Genomic DNA, 18,606 nt, shown 5'->3' with positions numbered 1-18,606 from the left:
ATCCTCAAAAATGCCCCCCCCCCCCACCAACACTCAACTATTGCATAAGTTCCGTAAATTTGTCTCACTTGTTGGCGATTGTTCATCTTAAATACCCGTTGACCAAAACGTCGCGTGTTCGCACGGAGCAAGCCGTAAGAGACTTTGTGTTGCGGGGGGAGGGCCATCGTCTACCCGCTATGGAGGAGGGAGTGGGGGTCACGGTCACGTAACGCCGAGTTGCCCATCATCTTTGGTGACTCTGGAGTTGTTATTACTGGTGGGAGGAGGGGGGCAAAGTGGGGGGGGGGGGGACTGGGGAGGGTGATGATTTATCCGACGCACGGGCGTACAAACATCGTAACTTCAGCCGTAACATAAGCCGAACAAATAACGTCACTTGAAAGTTTACTTTAAACCCACCATCTTTGGAAATTGTCTTAAGATATTTTTTTTAAATACGATAGCAAAGTATTCACCTTGTTTCACCTCTTTAAAAGCCGGAACAACGATAACACGCAGGGAGTAAACTCAAAAACAACCCCCACACACACCGCCTTATCGCTTTGTTTGGTTTCGAGTGGCATGTGTGCGCATAACCGGACAATAAAAACGCAAAACCGAAAAGAGACGAAGCTTGCTGATTTTTTTTTAAACCCCCATATATGCCATGTCTCTACACACGTGTGTTTTTGCATGCATATACAGGACAGTCACAGCCGTGATGGTGACACACGCCACGTCCTGCTCCTGTGTGTGTGGTGTGTGTACAGCAACGGCCCTCGTTCGGGATAGTCGTCAACACACAACACAACACACACACAGTGCCTACGCGGGAATTGGCCGTGACGATTTCTCGTGACTTAGCCGCGACGTCTAGGGCATGCGTTTTGCGTGTTCATTTTTTTTTTCTCTCCCCCACTCCTTGGACGTCTGTGGCAGCGTGTGTGCGAGCGTCGTGAGTAGCCACAGCTTTGCTAAGAGCTTTTCTATTTACCCCAATCTGCAAAGTAAACATCGCGTCTCTCTTGATGGCCAAAGCCAAGAGATTCTTTGACGAAATAAAACAAATATCATCCAGTGGCAGTATCCCCTCGCTACTACAAGCAACAAACCCCATCGCGTGAGTTACCCTGAAAAAAAAAAACAAATAGCGATAACAAAAATAACAACTGCTTCTTTAACAGTCTATAAAAGTTATCGGTTTTTTTTGTGTGTTTCTTTTAAATACACCAGACTAAAAAATATACAAAATAAAAAAAAAGCGAGAACGTCTAACGTCTTAAAGGAATCACACTGTACACGGAAATCTACAAAACAATCATCGGTTGTGTTCATACGTGAGTGCGTGTGTGTGTGTGTGCGTTCACAAAATTCTTTTAAATTAAATATCACATATATTATTATTATTCTATGTTCTAGGAACGACGATATTTTTGCAATTCTGCTTTCTTTGGTACGGGGAGTATTTTTTTTTAAAGTTTACTTAAATTAACACCAACTATAAATTAAGACAAATTACAACCAACTCGGTACATGTCACACAGCGAAAAAAAGCATAAAAAGTCAACTTCGTGGGCCACCGCCACTCAAAAAAGAGAGAGAGACAAAGCCCCCTGACCCTCGAAGAAGCTCTCTTTGACACGCGAGCCATCATCGGAGCGACCCCGTCAAACTTCCCAATTCACCATTGTCCGCGTGCGCGCGTGTGTGTGTCTCTCTCTCTCTCGTCTCTCTCTAGGTGAGCAATGTATTTATAAAGCATTGGGCAACACTAACAATTACCAAACTAGTTAATACGTCGTAGCACACAGTACAACTCTAAGAGAACGTCACACACTATACATCTATCTATGAGGTATTTCCGATATCTCGCGGTAAAAAGAATTTTCGCCCGGCCTGTGTGGAGCTGAGATTTGGAGAGCGTCGACCACGCAGTCAGCGCTGTCATCATCATCATCGCGGGGACTTTTTGGTGTTTCCGTAGGAAGTTAAAGATTTTGCGATTTTTTTTCCATTTCTTCTTCTTCTTCTCAGCTAATTCCTTTGGTATATGAGCTTTCATTATTATTATTATTATTAATATCATAACAGTATTTATTTGTAAAAGTTTTTTTTGTATTTTGTTTAAAACGTACGTCTTGGAAAAATGAGAAATGAACAAACCCCCCCCCCCCCCAAGGTGTGATTATTTTTTTTGGTATTTTTTCGTGTGTTTTTTTTTAATAGCATCATCATCATCATCATTATTCGTAGCTTTTGTTTAATTACTCTTAATATTTTTTTCTGTTTTAACTCTTCTTGTGTCGTCACACAGCGGGGGGTGTTGGTGTTGGGGGGGGGGACCTCCCCCCCCTACCGCCCCCCCCCAAAATGAGTGCTGCTGTGCGACCTGCCGAAACGTCAAACGGGAGAGAAAGAAGAGGGGGGGGGGGGTTGTTGTGTCCAGTCCGAGCGGCTGAGGTATACGCCAGTGTCGTCGTGGAAAACACAAACACACACGCGCGCGTGCCGTAATGTTTCTTCTTCTTTGAGGAGGTTGTCAGCGGTTATTTACTTTGGTTCATACAAGGCACTCGTCCGTTCATCAGCTGGCTTAGAGCACTTCCTGCACGGCTACTGCACCCTTGTCTTACAGCAACGTATTGAGAGAGCGATCCCCTAGGTAATGTGTTTTTTTTTAATTTGTGTGTGTGTGTGTGTGGCGTCGCGTGAAAGGACACGCCGACGCAAAGAAACATTTCGAAACGATAAAGCGACACTCCACCAGTCGTCGTCGGTCGTAAGCAGTCGTCGGTCGTAGCAGTCAAGAGTCGTAATACCTGGGGAGTCATAATGCAATCGAACGACTTCAAAGCTGAGCCGACACACAGGCATGGCGAAGACGAAGTCTTTGGTTTTCTTTGGTATTAGTGTGATTAGAATCACGAATGAAAAAAAACAATTGAGGTAGCGTCTTTGGTTCAGACTATATAAATAGGTCGTTGCGCTTGGTTTAAGAGCTCGGAAGAAGCTATATATATAAGGTTGCGATGCAATATACAACAGAATAACGGGGGGGGGGGGATAGGGTGGAATTTTGGTTACAGGTGAAAGAATGAACGAATCGAGAAATACAAACGACAACAACGACAAACATCCTCATCGACAGGGAGAGAGGCGGCGATCGCCAACTTCGGCCGCCACCTCCTCATACTCCTCCTCATCCTCCTCCTCTTCGGTGAAAGGATTCGAGAAAGAGGTTTTTTTTTGTTCTGTCCACATCGCTTTCCCAAGCAGGGCCGACGGGGGGGTAACTAAGAAAGGAACACCGGACGATGTGGATGACGATGTGGATGACGATGTGGATGACCACGACGATGATGATGACCTAATAATCAGACCGTGACTAATTGAACGATTTGCAGTCGCTTTGTCCGAGTGGAGTTTTGTTTTTCGTTTGTTTGTTCCTTGTTGTCGTTGATAGAATTTGGAGATCGGAATCGTCCGGGGAGCGATCCTCCGTCCCCCCCCCCCTCCCTCGTGGCAGCGAGCGCGCCGCTGTCCAGCGCCGGTCAGCTCGAGTCGACTCGAATTGACTCGAGTCGACTCGAGTCGCTCGCTCACGACGGGGGACGGAAGGGGCCTCGGGACTCGGTAGGCGAGAGTGAAAATGCTAAAAAAAAAAAAAAAATTCGCGATTGCCCCCGAACAGGCTGTAAAATTTGGATTTTAAAATTGTATTTTTGTCCTTTGGACGTCAAATTGTGGACATCGAATTTTCGCGACTTGACACGTTACTACCACGTGTGCCGTGTGCTAAGTATATATATACACACACACCGTACACTAATGGACAGGTGTATATCATTCGAAGGTATATATGCTAAAGGACGAACAAAAGAAAGAATGATTAAAATGTAAGTCTTTGGGGGAAAATATCATCACAAGTACCGTGCATTCAACTGGCTCGTATCTTTGGTTGACTGTGTATAATTTATTTCCTTTGGATTATAGACAGGGCTGACAAACATTGCGAATGCATGAACTTACCCGTGCGGTAAAGGAACTCAATTCGGCCCGGTGTGTGCGTGTGTACGTGCGTGCGTGTTGTTCGTGTTGTTCGTGTGCGCTCCATGCGAGCGTTTCGGTTCTTCTGGGTTTTTTTGTTCGCTCGTGAGACGGCGACAAAGGGGTTACGATTACCAGGGGCCAATCAAAGTGCAAGGGATCGCTGTAGCAGATGACCGCTTGAGCGTCAGAAGATTGAGACAATCGCGCCTCCAGGCCCCCGCGGCAGCCAGAGACTGGGTTTGTGGGGGGGGGGGGGGGGGGTGCTGGTTCATAGCGCGTCGCGCTATGAACCCCGGCGAACACAAGTTCGATCCCGGGCTATGGCTGGCATCAGCGGCGAGCGATATCGGAAATCCCCGTTCACGCCTCTCTATGCGTTCGTGCGAAAGCGTCCACCAACCCGCACTGACCAGCGTGGTGAAGTATGGTCAAAAACTCCCTCCGATGACCGACACGGCCTAGGCAGGCCTTCATCCATCGGGGGATTGAGAATGGCGAGGCGATGTATTAATTAGTTGTTTTTTTTAAACGTTCCGCCAAAATCCCAAGTGGGACATGTGAGCTGCGACAGTTTTCACGACATCTCTACGACCCGCGAGGGTCAGCGATTAAAATGTCTACTTTATATTACGATCATTAATTATTGTTGTTGTTGTTGTTAATTTAGACTCTGAATTGCGCAAAGATAACGTGGGGAGTTCCCATCGGCTGTTTAGTAAAGCGGTGGGTGCTCGCTGGGTGGTGTGGCAGCTCTGTGTGGGGTGGCTTTGCTGTGTGGGGTGGTGGTGCTGTGTGGGGTGGCTTTGCTGTGTAGGGTGGTCGTGCTGTGTGGTGTGGTGGTTCTGTGTGGGGTGGCGGTTCTGTGTGGGGTGGCTTTGCTGTGTGGGGTGGTGGTGCTGTGTGGGGTGGCTTTGCTGTGTAGGGTGGTCGTGCTGGGTGGTGTGGTGGTTCTGTGTGGGGTGGCTTTGCTGTGTGGGGTGGTCGTGCTATGTGGGGTGGCGGTGTTGCGTTGCGTGCGCCTGGCTCAAATTCCCACATTTGAGCAATGGCGCAGCAAGCAAAAAAAATTAAAACCGTGATTCCGAATGTTGTTGTTTGCAAAACGGGAACCGCAACCGAGTTCATGCATTCCGTGGATGTTTATCTGCTCTTGTGTATAGGCTTCACCAAGCATACAGAATAACCACCTCATCAACGCCCGTCGTTTTTTTCTTTTTTCATTTTCCCTGCGACCGCCGGGGTTAAATCCCGGACGTCGCCCAGAATCTTCATCTCGCGTTTTACGCGGCCCCCTCGACGGGAACCGGCCGCGCCTCGTCGTAGAGTAGTCCACCACCACCGCCACCGCCACCACCACCACCACCACGTCAATTCGATTCCCCGTCTTATTTCATGTGTAAAATTCGGCTTCCCGTATCTGAGAATTGGAAACGCGTTTTTTTTCCACAATAAGCAGGCTGTTCCGCCACCTTAAAGCGATTATCTTGCTTTAAGTGGCAGGTTAAAGCTTTTAAACCGTACTCCCGTTCAACATATTTCCACCTAGAACATCAAAGCATCAAACGACGTCGAGACAGAGTTCATTTTTTTGTGTTTTGGGGAGGAGGGGTTCTCCACGTCAAGTGCCGTTTGCTCGCCGCGCGCTTCCCGCGTCGCTCCAGTTCCTAGAGGGGATTTGCGCGCGAGGCCGTTTGCATCACCAAGCCTTTGTTTGTTTGTTTCTTCGTCGTCTTCCTCTTTCTCCTTCTTCGTGTGTATATATAAAAACAACAACAACAACAGAGTGTGGTGGGGGTGGGGGGTGGGGTTGGGGGGGAGGTGAGTCTTTGGTTTCGCACGTCGATATTTGGAGCTCGAAAAATAAATAAGAACAATAAAGCTGTAGAGTGAAGTAGTCGCAGAGGAAACTGCTTTGTGCCAGACGATCCAAACAGTTGCGGAGGGGTGGCGGAAAGAAAGAGGAGGCCGTCCAGACTTTTGCTCGCAATCTTCGTCGTGTGCGGCGGGCCGAGGGTTAAGGCCCAGAGACCGCTCGGGAGAGAGAGAGAGAGAGGCGGGGGGGGGCCCTGCGAGCTCCTCCACGCCGCCACTGACGAGTCGCCCCTCGCAATCCTCCTCCTCCGCCCGCGCCCTAGCGCGCGTCTCCCGCTCACCGCTCCACACGGCCTCCTCTGTTTTCCCACCAGCACCACCATCACCAGCAGCGGCGGCGGCGGCGGCGGCGGCACCACCACCACCGCCCAACCAGGCCGACCCCGGCAACCCGCGCCCGCTCCCCCTCCCTGGCTCCAAACCAGCGACGACCGCCGTTGCGTAAAACTCCTCCGGCCTCCGCTTCACAGCGCCAACAGAGACCCGGGCGTTGCTCCATCCCCTCCCTCCGCCCCCTCCCCCGTCTCCCCCAACTCAGGCTTTGGTGCAGGTGCCGTGGACCGAGCCGGCGCCCGAGGAGGCCCCCGACGTGGCGCCGGGACCCCCCTCGTCCGACCACTTGTCGAGGCTGCGGCGGCGCGCGTTCATGAAGAAGTTGCTCACCGTGCTGAGCTCCAGGCCCAGCTGCTGCGCGATGGTGATCTGCATCTCCTTGGACGGACGCTTGTTCTCCTTGAAGATGGCGAACAGGGTCCGGCGCTGCACGTCCGTGAACACCAGGCGCTGTTTCTTTGGTTGGCTGCCCTTATCGCGTCCCTGCTCCTGCTCCTTCCGCTTGCACGCTGCGGAGAGAGAGAGAGAGAGGGCCGAGCGTCAGGGCGGGCGCCGGTGGGCGAAGGCGCTACCGCGGCTCGCTGTGCGTCGCTCGCGCACGTGCCCACGGGCGTACCCACGGGCGTACCCACGCGCGTACCCACGCACGTACCCACGCACGTACCCACGCACGCGCAGAAGATGCACCTGCACCCTCACTTACTCGCTCGCAAGTACACACTCACACTCGCATGTAAAGGTTTGCTCGTTCTCACGCTCGTTTTCACATTCACTCTATTACACTCACTCACTCTCTATCACATTCACTCACTCACTATCACACTCATTCACTCTCTATCACACTCACTCAATATCACTCTCACTCACTCTCTATCACACTCATTCTCTATCACATTCACTCTCTATCACATTCACTCACTCTCTATCACACTCACTCTCTATCACATTCATTCTCTATTACATTCACTCTCTATCACATTCACTCACTCTCTATCACACTCACTCACTATCACACTCATTCACTCTCTATCACACTCACTCTCTATCACATTCACTCACTCTCTATCACACTCACTCACTATCACAATCATTAACTCTCTATCACACTCACTCAATATCACTCTCACTCACTCACTATCACACTCACTCCCTCTCTATCACACTCACTTTCTATCACATTCACTCACTCTCTATCACACTCACTCACTCTCTATCACACTCACTCACTATCACACTCATTCACTCAATATCACTCTCACTCACTCTCTATCACACTCACTCACTCTCTATCACACTCACTCACTCTCTATCACACTCACTCACTCTCTATCACACTCACTCACTATCACACTCATTCACTCTCAATCACACTCACTCATTATTACACTCATTCACTCAATATCACTCTCACTCACTCTCTATCACACTCACTCACTCTCTATCACACTCACTCACTATCACACTCATTCACTCAATATCACTCTCACTCACTCTCTATCACACTCACTCACTCTCTATCACACTCACTCACTATCACACTCATTCACTCTCTATCACACTCGCTATCACACTCATTCACTCTCTCACACTCACTCAACATCACTCTCACTCACTCTCTATTACACTCACTCACTCTCTATCACACTCACTCACTCTCTATCACACTCACTTACGAACTCATGTGGAACAGGAAGACATGCGATTCTCACTGCTCATTAGCGGCAATTCACCAAATCTGCCACGGTGAGTGCAGCTTAACAGGCCTCGACTCAAAGTCAAGAAGGGCGTGAGTTTGAATCCCCATTAGCGTCGCACTCAGCCTATCATCCCTCCAATATTGGGAAAATAAGTTCAAGTCTGTAGGAGGTTTAACAATAAGTGTCCTCTGAATATCCTCCTCCGCGGCATATGAACGTGGAATTTCCACCACTGTCTTAAGAAGATCACAAACAGGGATGAGCTCTATCCCACGTTCATTGAGCTGACGTTAACGAGTGTGGGATTCAAGATTTAAGTTTATTGAGATTTTTTTTACACGGATGATGGTTCCGTGGAGCCAGTTTTTGTCCGGCTATTTTACACGGCAGATCCGTGGTGCTGCATGAGCAACGACAACAACAACAGCAACAACAACAATGTCAATATCGCAGAGAAATGTCACAACCCTACTGGGGTAGAAGACGCGCGTATGCAAAGTGGACTTGTTTAGCGTCAACATGCCACCACGCTTCAGCAACATTGCACACGGAGACAGCGGGCGTCGTGGTTTCATGGAGAGAGAGAGAGAGGAAGGGAGACGCCAGCAAGCCGTAGGCAGAAGAGGAGGATAGGAAGACGATGCTGAGACTGGACTTGAACAGGGAGAGGAAGCCAACAGCACGGATCGCTGGGGTGGTCAGGGAGCTGCAGGCGAAGGGGACAGCGGGGGAAGGAGAACGATGACCTCAAGACGGCAATCCTGAGCCTTGGCTGCCACCACATGCCCTACTGGACTGGACATCTGTGAGAAAGAGAGCTTTACAGCTCGTCGGATTTCTCCTGCAGTGTAAATACATGTTCTGATTCCGAGATACGGCGTGGCCTGCAAGGGGGTGTTCTCGCTACGTGTGTTGTTGTCGCCGTGCGGGTGGGGGGGGCACCAGGAGGCCGTCAGCGGCCCGCTGGGGCCTCACAACGAAGGACACTGGGCCCGGGAGATGAGTTGTTGACACTCGCCGCTTAGTAAGACATATAAATAGAGAGAGGGAGGGAGGGCTATCTTCTGGGAGGTGGTTCTGAGCATCTGGCGGCGTGTGTTCTCTCTCCTCTGGTGTGGGGTCACCGCTCGGCTGTGGAGGAACCAACTTCCCAGAAGATGGTGAAATGCATCCTCTCGATGAATAAACACTCCTCACCCTCACTCCTCACCCTCACCCCTCACCCTCACTCCTCACCCTCACTCCTCACCCTCACTCCTCACCCTCACCCCTCACCCTCACTCCTCACCCTCACCCTCACTCCTCACCCTCACTCCTCACCCTCACTCCTCACCCTCACTCCTCACCCTCACTCCTCACCCTCACCCCTCACCCTCACTCCTCACCCTCACTCCTCACCCTCACTCCTCACCCTCACCCCTTACCCTCACTCCTCACCCTCACTCCTCACCCTCACTCCTCACCCTCACTCCTCACTCCTCACCCTCACTCCTCACCCCTTACCCTCACTCCTCACCCTCACTCCTCACCCTCACTCCTCACCCTCACTCCTCACCCTCACTCCTCACCCTCACTCCTCACCCCTCACTCCTCACCCTCACTCCTCACCCTCACTCCTCACCCTCACCCCTCACCCTCACCCCTCACCCTCACCCCTCACTCTCACTCCTCACCCTCACTCCTCACCCTCACCCCTCACCCTCACTCCTCACCCTCACTCCTCACCCTCACTCCTCACCCTCACTCCTCACTCCTCACTCCTCACCCTCACTCCTCACTCCTCACCCTCACTCCTCACCCTCACCCCTTACCCTCACTCCTCACCCTCACTCCTCACCCTCACTCCTCACCCTCACTCCTCACCCTCACCCCTCACCCTCACCCCTCACCCTCACCCCTCACTCTCACTCCTCACCCTCACTCCTCACCCTCACTCCTCACCTTCACTCCTCACCCTCCCTCCTCACCCTCACTCCTCACCCCTCACCCCTCACCCTTACTCCTCACCCTCACTCCTCACTCTCACTCCTCACCCTCACTCCTCACCCTCACTCCTCACCCTCACTCCTCACCCTCACCCCTCACTCCTCACTCCTCACCCCTCACCATCACTCCTCACTCCTCACCCTCACCCCTCACCCCTCACTCCTCACTCCTCACCCTCACCCCTCACTCCTCACTCCTTACCCTCACTCCTCACCCCTCACTCCTCACCCCTCACTCCTCACCCCTCACTCCTCACTCCCCACTCCTCACTTCTCACTCCTCACCCCTCACCCTCACTTCTCACTCCTCACCCCTCACCCTCACTCCTCACCCTCACTCCTCACTCCTCACCCCTCACCATCACTCCTCACCCTCACCACTCACCCTCACTCCTCACCCTCACTCCTCACCCTCACTCTCACTCCTCACCCTCACTCTCACTCTCACTCCTCACTCCTCACCCTCACCCCTCACTCCCCACTCCTCACCCTCACTCCTCACCCCTCACGCCTCACTTCTCACCCCTCACCCTCACTCCTCACCCCTCACTCCTCACCCTCACTCCTCACCGTCACCCCTCACCCTCACCCCTCACCCTCACTCCTCACCCTCACCCCTCACCCTCACTCCTCACCCCTCACCCCTCACTCCTCACCCTTCACTCCTCACCCCTCACTCTTCACCCTCACTCCTCACCATCACCCCTCACCCCTCACTCCTCACCCTCACCCCTCACTCCTCACCCCTCACCATCACCCCTCACCCCTCACTCCTCACCCTCACTCCTCACCCCTCCTCACCCTCACCCCTCACCCCTCACCCTCACTCCTCACCCTCACTCCTCACTCCTCACCATCACTCCTCACTCTTCGCTTTGAAACACAGAGGGTGTTGGGGAAGGGGGGGGAGAGCATCTGACGATGGGGAGAACACGGTGAACGGTGAACATGTCTGCCTTCAAGTCATACAACAGAGGTAGACATAGGTAGACATAGAAGTAGACACAGAAGTAGAAACACAGAGGTAGACACAGAGTTAGACACACAGAGGTAGACATAGATAGACATAAAGAGGTAGATACACAGAGGTAGACACACAGAGGTAGACACAGAGTTAGACACACAGAGGTAGACACACAGAGGTAGACACACAGAGGTAGACACAGAGGTAGACATAGGTAGGCATAAAGAGGTAGATACACAGAGGTAGACACAGAGTTAGACACAGAGGTAGACACACAGAGGTAGGCACACAGAGGTAGACACAGAGGTAGACATAGGTAGGCATAAAGAGGTAGATACACAGAGGTAGATACACAGAGGTAGATACACAGAGGTAGACACACAGAGGTAGACACAGAGGTAGACACAGAGGTAGACACACAGAGGTAGACACAGAGGTAGACACAGAGGTAGACACACAGAGGTAGACACAGAGGTAGATACACAGAGGTAGACACACAGAGGTAGACACACAGAGGTAGACACACAGAGGTAGACACACAGAGGTAGATACACAGAGGTAGATACACAGAGGTAGATACACAGAGGTAGACACAGAGTTAGACACACAGAGGTAGACACACAGAGGTAGATACACAGAGGTAGACACACACAGGTAGACACACAGAGGTAGACACAGAGGTAGACACAGAGGTAGATACACAGAGGTAGATACACACAGGTAGATACACAGAGGTAGATACACAGAGGTAGACACACAGAGGTAGACACAGAGGTAGACACAGAGGTAGACACACAGAGGTAGACACAGAGGTAGACACAGAGGTAGACACACAGAGGTAGACACAGAGGTAGATACACAGAGGTAGACACACAGAGGTAGACACACAGAGGTAGACACACAGAGGTAGACACACAGAGGTAGATACACAGAGGTAGATACACAGAGGTAGATACACAGAGGTAGACACAGAGTTAGACACACAGAGGTAGACACACAGAGGTAGATACACAGAGGTAGACACACACAGGTAGACACACAGAGGTAGACACAGAGGTAGACACAGAGGTAGATACACAGAGGTAGATACACACAGGTAGATACACAGAGGTAGATACACAGAGGTAGACACACAGAGGTAGACGACATGCAGGAGGAGAGAAGCCAAGAGAGCGGTTTGCAAGCCCAGAAAGTCAGAGGCAGTGGAAGCGAAACGGTGACATTGTGCGCGACAGTTTGCAGCTGTCGGATGACAAGCCCGTGGGTGAATCTACGTCCCCCTGGTCTGTAGACCTTACTTTGTGCGCTGATGACTGGCGATGGATACTGGGCCATTCCAGCAGTGCTCTCTATAAAGTCTAACGCACACACACGCACAGGGACAAACACGCGCACACACACATCCCACGTTTAGCCTCGCACACCAAGCGCCGGGTAACGTCGGCACGGTACAACAGCGACGCCGAGCGAAGAGACACCGCGCGGCCCGGGACGCCTCCGTCTCCCCACTGCCAAGCTTCGCGCACACCGCATCAAAGAGGACAATTAAAGGCCGAGCAAACCTAGGGGTTGTTCGACCCACGCGCGCGCTCCTCTCGTCGGTGTCATTCGAAGCACGTTTCAGGTTTGGGCAAACTTTTCGGACCGCCCCGAATGTCGGGTCCACGTCTCGCAGTGGGGGAGGGAGGAGAGGGGAGGGTGCCGCTTGCGCGCTGATGAGGACGTTGGTCACACGGCCGCTCGTCCGTCGTTCCGTTCGCGGGTCCTGTTGTCCAAAAGGGTCACAACCAGGGACGTGCGGTCAGGGGAGGCAGGGGAGGCAGAGCCTCACCTGGCATGCTCCAATGGAAATAGCTGTTACGAAAAGTAACAATAAAAAAGAATAATCAAATAAAATAAATGTTAATATTTTCCCACTGATCTGTGTTATGAATGTGATTTCTGTACGATTCCAATCATTTTTAGAGTCAAAATCGCCAAATTTGCGGAGCTCCGCTGCAAATACAGCGAGAGACGAGAGGTGAGGCAGCGACGTGCTCAGCCTCCCCTCTGATTGTGCAACCCCTCAGTAATTGGATGGAGCGCGGGCAATAAGTGGGTTCCTGTTACTATCTCTCTGTGTGTCAGCAATGTAATGTTTGTAGACCCCTTCATTTAATGTCCTCGCCTTCCATACTCCAGGTAACTTATTTCACGTATGTGTATAAAGATATTTAGGCTCGCTGGTCTCGTCATGAAACTGCAATGAAGAAGCACCAGGGGAGGCAGCTATCACATCTGCCTCACTGAGGGGGACGTGTCTAACACGCCCCCCTCAGTGAGGCCACGCCCCCTCCCATACGGCCACGCCCCCCTCCGTGAGGCCACGCACCCCTCAGTGTGCGAATCTGGCTCTGACACTAGCCAGTGCCTCCCAAGGCATTGACCTCGCCGCACGTCACTGGTCACAACCCCCCACCCACCCCACCACTCCCTTAGCATGCCCAGTTGCCAAGAGAGAGGCTCCAGTGGACTCTGTACTCCAGCACGCGTTGTGTGCGCGTGTGTTGAAATTCTTTCGCACCGCACGTAGCCGACCGTGCTAGTCGGAGGCGCGGCCACGCGCGTGGTCGGCTTCGCCTCCTGCCTCCACCGCGCGCCCGTGACAACGGCGAGTGTGTGTCCACCGCCGTCATCAGTCACGGTCACTCCACTGCTGGATGAACGCCTCCTCAGGCCAACTGCCGCCTCGCGCTCCCTTGCGAAGTTAACAACCTGCCTGGCACCTGCACACAGGGTAGCCACCGTCTCCACACACCAGGTGGTGGCTAGGAGATGTTAACTACCTCGCCTGGTATGCAGGAGGTCGTGGGTTCGATCCCGACCCAGACGCCTGCTGTAGATTTGGAGTTTGCGTGTCTCTCTCATCATCATCATCATCACGGTGGATCGCAGATGTTAACTACCTCGCCTGGTATGCAGGAGTTCGTGGGTTCGATCCCGACCCAGACGCCTGCTGTATATTTGGAGTTTGCGTGTCTCTCTCATCATCATCATCACGGTGGCTATGAGATGTTAACTACCTCGTCTGGTATACAGGAGGTCGTGGGTTCGATCCCGAGCCTGACGCCTGCTGTAGATTTGGAGTTAGCGTGTCTCTCTCATAATCATCATCATCATCACGGTGGTTATTAGATGTTAACTACCTCGCCTGGTATACAGGAGGTCGTGGGTTCGATCCCGAGCCTGACGATGCCTGCTGTGGATATTTTCTCGGGTTCCTCAAATTTTCCCCTCCACATTTAGAAACGTGCGTTTAGAGTATTTGGCTGCTATGAATTTCCACGTGATGATAAACTATAATTTGTGGCCAGATCGCCTGTGAAAAGAGCTACATAGCTTCGTGGGCTTTACCTTGAAAAATAAAAATAGTTGAAATTGTTTATTTTAGGCAAAACTCAGGCTTTATTTACACACACCATGGTACTCGTTTAAGGCTGAGTCGACCTGGGGGAGGCCTAAGACCGATTCAGATAAATCGCTGTCACGCATGAACGCACACAGACGCACACGTGGTTGCACAATCACCGTTAAAGGAAGAAAAAAAGGAAAAATTTAGCCAATGATGACTTCAGCCTCGACCTGGGACCCACACCTTCCAGAGGGGTCCTCGCCTATCACGTGGTGTTGTTCTCCAGCATTGGCCAACGCAAGCCCCTGACCGCCGATGAGACACTTAATGTCGAAACCGGCCCCACGGTTTGCCTGCGCTGGAACCAAATCCGTGGAAATTTCGCACTTCCCAGAAGGTGGGACGTGGAAAAAAATACTTATACGCTTTTCGCGGAGGTACCGACACGTGAAGAAGGCGAATCGTCGGCTTAAGTTGTTTTGTTAGAACTCCCCGCGACGACGCGACTGGTGACCGTCTGAATGGAGAGAAGGACCTGGAATTCCCACGACCGCCTAACTCGGGGTGCCGGAGACTCGCCACAGACACACATTAGTAGATTTCACCGTGCGCGAGTTCCCGGAAAAGGGAGGGGGAAAGTGGAAGAAGTGTGGGAAAGAGAAATGAAAGGGACGAGTTGGTGGGACAACGTGAGACTGTTGGGACGATCGCTCCTTGGGAGACGCTGACGATCGCGAAAGATGGAGACCGCCTCTCCAGGTGGGCATCGACCCTCCGTGTCGCGGATGGCCACCGGATGGAATGATTAGAGGACGATCCACCGAAGAGATGGAGCGATGAAATTGGTTCATTTGCGGGGCGATCATTACATCGCGGGATCGCGAGAGATGGGAGGCCCTCATCCAGCAGTATAATAATGACAATGGATGACGACAATGTCTGGAGAGAGGAGACCCTTTGACCCAGAGCTGACTTTGCGGAGTTGAGGTCGCTGCGACCAACTCTGTTTGGGATCGAGTGTTGCCCCCTTGCAAGTGTTTTTGTTTTGTTTTGGGCGCTCCGGTTCTCTTCCCGCACGTATACACGCTCAGTAAATGTCCGACAAAACCTTGATATATAGAGGACCGCAGAGCTTGGGGTAAGACGGCAGGGCAGGGGGGGGGGGAGTATGTATACGTTGAAATTATTCGTATTATATATTCTTAGTTCTTTCGGTAAAGTCACGTAGAAGGGAAGCAATAAAATAATAAAAATGTATTTATTTTAATATATTTATTATTTTATTGTTTCCCTTCTACGTGACTTTACCGAAAGAACCAAGAATATGAATCCCTGCAGTCACGAAAGCTTTAAATCAAAATTATTCGTATTGTTAGAAGGGTTCATCAGTGCTAGAAACATCACTGGATCGCGAGACCCTGAGCGACTGCATGGGGAGGGACGCCTTCATCCAGCAGTAGATTGGTCACAGCTGGCGATGAAGGTGAATTGCAACAGCATCTCAAGAATCGCCTCCAGTGAGTCGAGCTCGTCAACGGACCTATGAGGCACGGCAGCCACGAGAGGGCACTCGAGAGAACTCGGTGCTGCAACTTCTTCTGAGCGTACGGCTCCTGACGGAGCTTGCGGGACCACCAACTTACAATTTCACAGTCTGGCGGTCAAGGCGAGATAGCCGCGTCAGGAGCAACGGAGGGTATCATCATCATCATCGCTGTGATGTCTCCTTCGTTTTTTTGGTTCGGGGCATTGCGACGTTTTACGTTGTATGTGGTCTGTTCTGGATGACCCACAGTTGCACACCACTGTTGCAATTGCAGATATAAAACATTAAAACATCTCCATTGTAATTGTAGACAATTACAAGATATTTTTTAAAAAATAAGTTTTATTTCTTTGGCTTGTAAACTATGAAACCCTCCTCGATGGCAGGGCCAAAGTGCCATGCGGATCGTCAACGGGCCAGTTGCAGGTTCCATTTCGTTCACCGGAACCCCGGGGGCGAGGATCCAGGAGGAGAGTCTCGAGGCGACCTGCGGTGTGGGGAGCCGTGATTCTGTGGCGGTCGCGCGCGACGCCTCGTCCACGGCGGACGTTAAAGAAGAGCCCCGTGCCGTCACCGGCAAGAGTCGTAGGGGCCATTGCGTGCCCGGTGTATCGGTCCCAATGTTTTTGTTGTTGTACCAAAGTTTGAAACCGCCCCCACCAATCCCCCTACCGCCCCCCCCCAAAAAAAAACCTCTCCGCGAATTACTCAACGTACGTATGTGTGTATGTATGTTGAACTTCTTTCACACCGTACGTAGCTAACCGCGCACAAAACAACGTCGCGAAAACTTAGCAGTGCCCTCCCGAAGGTCAGTCACGGAACTCACAGAGCGAGGCTCTTGCCGGGTAAACCATCGGAATGCCAAAAACGAAACATCGCCGCTCTCTCGAGCCGAGAGTCTTAAGAGTCGAGACCAGCACCGTCCAACATCGAACCGCACAATACAACTACACCAGCAGCAGCAGCGTAACGCAGCGCGTGCCGGGTTCAACTGAGCTTAAGTCGAGAGCGCTAATCTATGCAATGGGGTTGTTGTTGTTGTTGCTGCTGCTGCTGTTTTGTGTGTTTGCAGTCATCGTCGACCGTGCCGAGGCCATCAGCACTCAGCACAGTCGAGAGCCCAGTTTAATCCCGGGTGGGAGCACGGGGATTTAAATGCGGGATTTCAGCCGTGATGGCTCAGTGCTTCGACATTGACACCGCGGGAGACCTCCCAACCTCCCCCCCCCCCCCGCCTCAGCCACTCAGCAACCCTCAAAGCCCCCTCCAAATTGAAAGCCAAAGCCCCGGGATCGCATGCATGGGTGATGCGGCTTCTGGGGCTCCCCGACGTTCCGAGCGTCCGCGTCGAATCATCGATCGGCAAAGCAATCGTCAGGGCTCGTGACCAAGGAGGGTCCGGCGACCTGCAGCTCCGGGGCCAACCGCAGGCGGCGGCTCTTTGAGGACTGCGCGCGGCTCTTGAAATTCGATACCAGCAAAATGAAATGGCTCTCTTTGTTCTTTTTGCTTGCCGACCCCTGACCACGGAAGTCCAGTTTACCATGGCAGTCCAGTTTACCATGGGATTTCAATTTACCATGGGAGTCCAGTTAGCCATAGGAGTCCAGTTTGCTATGGAATTTCAGTTAGCCATGGGAGTCCAGTTTACCACGGGAGTCCAAATTACCATGGGAGTCCAGTTTACCAAGGAAATTTCAGTTTACCATGGAAGTCGAGTGAACCATGGGGCAGGGGGGTGGGCAACTTGCGACTCTGGGGCTGCGTGTGGCTCATGAAGGACTGCTTCGAGACTGTTATTTATGAAGCAGGACCATCGCCGGTCTCGTATTCACCACAGTACATTGCGGCTCTTGAAAAAGAACGTTTTTTTTAACGAATTCGACTTTTTTTCTCTGTTGTTTTTGTTGTTGTTGTTTTGGTTTCTCACCCCCTTTGCTCGTGGCGATACCGCGTGCTCTGGATTAGAAGACGTGCCGGAAAGTAAGACGCACACCGACCCCCCCCCCCCCCGCCCGCACACCTCCAAAAATCGATGTCAGGTGTCAATAATGACGTTCTCCAACAAATCTGGTATCGTAGCAGAAGTAGCAGCAGCAACAAAACATCAATAAGAATAGGTTTTACCCCTTTATGGCAATAAAACAGGAGGTGTTAAAATGTTTAAACACCAAATATAAACCTTTTGCAAGGAATCGAGTCTCTGCATGAACCACACGCAGTACTTGCGGTGAACATGAAGACAAACACGTGGCGCTGATAATAATGTTACACGCATTGTCCTTAATAATGTAACTATTATGTTATTATGCATTGTCTTTTAAACTGATTGGCCTACTCCAGCGACAGCAGCGGCCTTCTTCACGGCCCAGTCTCACCACCGGTGCCAGACCAGAGAACGACGCCAAAAGGCGAACGGTACAACCCCAGTGCACGCATCGGAGCGTTTATAGCTCGGGTCGATACTGGCAAAATACGTCCCAGAACAACAACCGCCGCCGTTCGCCACGAAGTGACGGTGGCGTCACCGCGGCGCGTGTGCCAGGCTAGGTGCACCTTTGCGGCCACGTGTGAAAAGTGTCGGAGGCTCGCCGGAGAGGTCAGCACACGCGCGCCAGGCTACGAGACGCACCGCCACCAACCAGCGTTTATGTCAGGTGGCGTCCTAATATTTTATTTTGCGCAATTTGCGGAAGCCAAACGTTACCGCTCTGATTAAATTAAAATAAAACGTGGGACGTAAATGAAAGCGATTTCTTGAAAAAAAATGTAAAAATCGTTTT

At 51.8% G+C, this 18,606-nt stretch overlaps 1 protein-coding gene across 4 annotated transcripts in view; it reads right to left on the bottom strand.

Annotated features, from left to right (window-relative positions):
• Positions 1-2,671: 2,671 nt before the first annotated feature.
• Positions 2,672-18,606, bottom strand: part of LOC116942201 (hepatocyte nuclear factor 6) — a 67,289-nt gene continuing 51,354 nt past the window's right edge. For 2 of the 4 annotated variants that reach the window (XM_032953875.2, XM_032953877.2), the window contains exons 2-3: positions 12,182-12,241; positions 2,672-6,746 (exon numbers count right to left, since the gene is read on the bottom strand). In XM_032953875.2, the coding sequence (XP_032809766.1) occupies positions 6,439-6,746; positions 12,182-12,241 (368 nt within the window). In that variant the 3' untranslated portion in view covers positions 2,672-6,438. The remainder of the gene's footprint in view (positions 6,747-12,181; positions 12,242-18,606) is intronic. The other 2 variants (XM_032953876.2, XM_032953878.2) reach the window with 1 other exon arrangement.

Source organism: Petromyzon marinus, chromosome 13, assembly GCF_048934315.1.
Source record: "Petromyzon marinus isolate PM22_M1 ecotype Great Lakes invasive population chromosome 13, UKy_Petmar_22M1.pri1.0, whole genome shotgun sequence".
Classification (NCBI taxonomy): Eukaryota; Metazoa; Chordata; class Hyperoartia; order Petromyzontiformes; family Petromyzontidae; genus Petromyzon; species Petromyzon marinus.
The sequence above is the reverse complement of the archived record's forward strand: the minus strand, read 5'-3'. Positions and strand labels throughout refer to the sequence as shown.